This window comes from Petaurus breviceps, unplaced genomic scaffold (assembly GCF_028583685.1).
Source record: "Petaurus breviceps papuanus isolate PSGF00001 unplaced genomic scaffold, PetGlider_PUasm1.0 90556, whole genome shotgun sequence".
NCBI lineage: Eukaryota > Metazoa > Chordata > Mammalia > Diprotodontia > Petauridae > Petaurus > Petaurus breviceps.
The window spans coordinates 2,486,367-2,490,846 of record NW_027187273.1 but is presented as its reverse complement, the minus strand read 5'-3'; the positions used below and the strand labels follow the sequence as shown (position 1 = coordinate 2,490,846).

General features: G+C 38.8%; 1 protein-coding gene across 1 annotated transcript; it reads right to left on the bottom strand.

Annotated features, from left to right (window-relative positions):
• Positions 1-1,182: 1,182 nt before the first annotated feature.
• LOC138142276 (RNA-binding motif protein, X chromosome-like) lies at positions 1,183-2,458 on the bottom strand. The gene has a single exon (XM_069063322.1). The coding sequence runs from the start codon at positions 2,427-2,429 to the stop codon at positions 1,245-1,247; it is 1,185 nt and encodes a 394-aa protein (XP_068919423.1). The 5' UTR covers positions 2,430-2,458; the 3' UTR covers positions 1,183-1,244.
• Between the last annotated feature and the right edge of the window lie 2,022 nt (positions 2,459-4,480).

The window sequence follows — 4,480 nt, the reverse complement described above, 5'->3', positions numbered from 1 at the left end:
AATATGTTTTAAAAGAATGTATATGAAGAGGCTATATCAGATTACATGCCATCTTGGGGAGGGAATAGGGGAGGAGGTGAAGAAAATTTAAAATTTATGGATTTGAATATTGCAAACTAAAAATAAATTAATTAATTTGTTTAAAAAAACAATAATTGCAAAAGGGGTCCAAAAGAAAAAATGAGAAGAATGCCTTAAAAAGCAGAATTGACCAAATGGGAGGTCTGAAAACTCACTGAAGAAAGTAATTCCTTAAAATTAGAATGGAGCAAGTGGATGCTAAAGCCTCTATGACAAATCAAGAAATTATAAATAAAAACAAAAGAATGAAAAATAGAAGACAATGTGAAATATTGTAATTGAATTTGAAATTTAAATATTAAAAACAAATTGACCTGAAAAATAGGTGCAGGAGAGATAATTTAAAAATTATTGGACTGCCTTAAACCCTTGGTCAAAAGAAGAGCATAGAAATTATCCTTGAAGAAATTCTCAAGGAAAACTGCCCTGATATTCTAGAACTGGAGGGAAAATAAAAATTAAAAGAATCCACCAATCACCTCCTGAAAGAGATCCCCAAAAGAAAACTTCTAGGAATATTGTAACCAGATTCTAGAATTCCCAGGTGAAGGAGAAAATGTGGCAAGCAGCCAGAAAGAAATATTTCAAGTATTGTGGAAACACAATAAGGATAACACAAGATTTAGAAGTTTCTATGTTAAGGGAACAGAGGGCTTTGAATAAGATATTGAGGTCAAAGGATCTAGGATTAAAATCAAGAATCACCTACCCAGTAAAATTGAGTATAATCCTTCAGTTGAAAAATATGGATATTAAATGATATAAAGGACTTGCAAGCCTTCTTGATGAAAAGGCCAAAGCTGAACAGAAAATTTGACTTTCTTTTTTTCAGGGAAAACTTTTACTTTGGAACTTAAAATACTGGTACACAGAGCTCAAATTTCACACATTTAACATCTGCTTTTTGGAAAGAAACAAACAAATCTGAAATGAAATTAAACATTGCTTTAACTTGCTCTTCACAAAAGCATAAAAATCATGGAGGAGAACTTAGGCAATAAAAAAGGAAAAAACAACTTTGTTTCCTTTTTAGTATTCTTGTGGTAGTAAAGATAAAACAAGCTCCATTTGCTTTGTTTTTTTTTGTTTGTTTGTTTGTTTGTTTTTTGTTTTTTTGTTTTCTTTGAAAGGGGGTTTTGGACCAAAAACTTAAGGTTTTCATTTTAATATCTGCTTCTGCCTCCTCCTCTGTCAGATCGACTTCCTCCACGGCCACCTCTGGGTGCTCTGCGGCTTGAGCTGCTGTATGAATTACGTGGAGGAGGGTATCCCCTATCCATAAAAGGGGGAACCCCTCTATCTTGTCGGCCAACACGATCTCCTCGACCACTTGAGTAGATATCATTGCGGCTGCTTGAATAGCTTTCTCTGCTTCCACCATATCCATCTCTGCTGTAATCGTCATAGCAACTGCTTCCCCCGTAAGATGGCGGGGGCCCTCGAGCAGGAGGAGCACTGCGGGAGTTACCATAGCTCTCATAGGAATCTCTGTAGGAGCCGCCACTGGGGTGATCGGAATATTCTCTATCGCGACCACCATAATAATCACGATCACTGTAGCCTCTCGATGGATATTCATCACGTGAACTGGAATGACCGTAATCACGGTATGCATACTCTCGAGGAGATGGAGAATAATCTCTATTGTCTCGAGGACTTTGATAATCTCTGCTTGAATAGCCGTCTTTCGTATTATATCCATCATCTCTTGGTGACATATAAGCATCTCTCCCGGATGGCACGGGGTCTCTTCGCAGCGGACCTCCATAGTTGTCTCTACCACGTGACACGGGAGCTCTTCTTCCCATTCCACTCCGGCTGCGCACCGGCCCTGAAGGGGCAGATCTTTTAGGTGGAAGGCCTCCGACACGACGTGGGGGTGGGCCTCTTTTGACTGGAAGGGATCCCCTGGAAGACCCCATGTTGAAGTTAAGAGAATATCCGCTGTCGGCCATGGGTCCTCCACGTGAGGGTGGCCCCCTGGTTCCCCCTCCACTTCCTCCTCTTCCCCCTCCTCTAAGACCTCTTGGAGGGCCTCTGCTTCTTGGGGGAGGGGGTGGCCCACGCCTACCAGCACTCTCGAATGTCGGTTTGGTGGCTTGTTCAACTTTAATTGATTTTCCATCCAGGAGCTTCCCATTCATGTCTCTGGCAGCATCCTTTGCATCCGCCGGACTTTCAAAAGTGATAAAAGCAAACCCCCTGGATTTGCTGGTTTCCCGGTCTTTCATCAGGAGTACTTCCACTATTCGCCCATATTTCCCAAATACAGCTTCAAGGGCCTTCTCATTTGTCTCTGTATTGAGGCCACCTACAAACAGTTTCCCGGGACGATCTGCTTCAACCATTCTGATTTTGTTATATTCGATTAGGCTGTGAGGGCGCGAGGCTCTCGGGCTACTTTTGGCTTCACCCGCTTCGGCTTCCCGCGCGCCGCCGCCACGCGCTCTAAACTAGGCTTGGTGCGCATGCGTTCTAACCCCCGTCGCTCTCCAAGGGCCGCGAGCTGCCTAGAAGATGAGAGCAGGACAGACGCAGCTACGCAATGAGCGGAAAAGTGGACTTTCAAATACAAGACTAACGAAAGGCATGGAAAGGTAACGAGGAAGTAGAAACCATGAAGGACGTATTAAAATGGAAGTTTTTACATCCATTCCTAAATGTAAAGATGATATATGTGACTCATGAGACCTTTCTCAGTGTTAGAGTAGCTGGAGGGAGTATGTATGTATATATGTATGTGTTTGTGTGTGTATGTATATATGTGTGTATATATATTCATGTTGTATATATAAGCATACATAAGTATATATATATATATATATGCATATATATATAATGTGTATGTTTGTGTCTATATAAATAGAGAGATATGTACATATAGACATAGACAGAGGGCACAGGGTGAGTTGAATATAAAGGAATGACAATAATATAATAAAATTTTAAAAAATTAAGAGTTGAGAGAGGAATGTACTGGGAGAAGAAGAAAGGGAGAGGCAGAATTGGTTAATTATCTTACATACAACGGGCAAGAGAAAGCTTTTATAGTGGAGGGGAAGAGTGGGGAAGTGAGAGGGGATGAGTGAAACTTACTCTCATCTTATTCAGATTAAGGAGGGAATAACATACTTAATATAACTTATAATGGAACTCAATTGGATATGGAAATCTATATTTTTCTACAGGAAAGTAGGAGGGGAGGAGAATGGGGGAATGATAGAAGGGAGGGAAGATTGCAGGAGGGGGAAATCAGAAGCAAACACTTTTGTGAAGGGACAGAGTCAAAGGAAATAATAGAATAAATGGGAGGATGGAATAGGATAGAGGAAAATATAGTCTTTCAAACATGTATGGAAGTGTTTTGCATGACTACACATATATAACCTATATCAAATTGCTTACCTTCTCAGTGAGGGCAGGTGGGAAGAGATATAGGGGGAGAATTTGGAACTCAAAGTTTTAAAAAGGAATTTTAAAAATTATTTTTACATGTAACTGGGAAATATGATATACAGGCAATGGGGTATAGAAATCTATCTTGCCCTATAGGAAAATATGAAGGAAAGGGATTAGAAAAGGGGGAGGGGATAGAAAGGAGGGCAGATTTGGGAGAGGTAATCTGAATGCACGCCATCTTGATGTGGGGGGAGGGGAGAGATGGGGAGAAAATTTGGAACTCAAAATCTTGTGAAAGTGAATGTTGAAAACTAAAATAAATGAATGAAATGCAAAAAGTAAAAAAGAAAAATAACATGAATTGAAGTGTTAAAAGAATGAGGTCACAATGTTTGAAAACTCTTAAATATTCTATGGGATATACTTTGCTTTTAAAATGGGAAATAACAATAAGTTTTTGGGAGAAAAAGTAGCAAAGTCCTCCTTAAATTATCCTTACCTGTGATATTCCTTGGGACTTTCTACTTGGGCAAGATCATAAGATCTTATCAACCTTGCTGACATAGTATTATAAAATTCTACAATACTAAAGCTTAAGACTCCAGAACCTCTCCTAGCCAAAGAGGGGAAATTTTAAAATTTGTTTGTAGTAGACAGTGAGTTTCATCTGGGATTATTTGGCTATCATTTATGAAATATAAAATTGTACCTATTAATAAATAAAATGTATAAAAATCACATCTTTGAACCAACTAACAGTAGACTTTAGATTGGAAGACCTCTTTTTTTTTTTAACCTTAAGAGTTAATAGACAATGTGGATATCTGTTAGTCTGGGAACCTATAGTCTCTGGTGATTATCTAGGGCATTTTGAATTAACTATCATGTATTCAATGTGTGAAGTTCCATAATGAGATTATTATTAATTTGCAAATGAAGAAGAAATGAAATGCCCTTATATTTGCTCATTGCTAACTGTTATGAAAACATGAGAAACCTA

Excerpts from the sequence above, each read along its gene's own strand:
- LOC138142276 (XM_069063322.1), bottom strand. The coding sequence starts at position 2,429 with ATGGTTGAAGCAGATCGTCCCGGGAAACTGTTTGTAGGTGGCCTCAAT.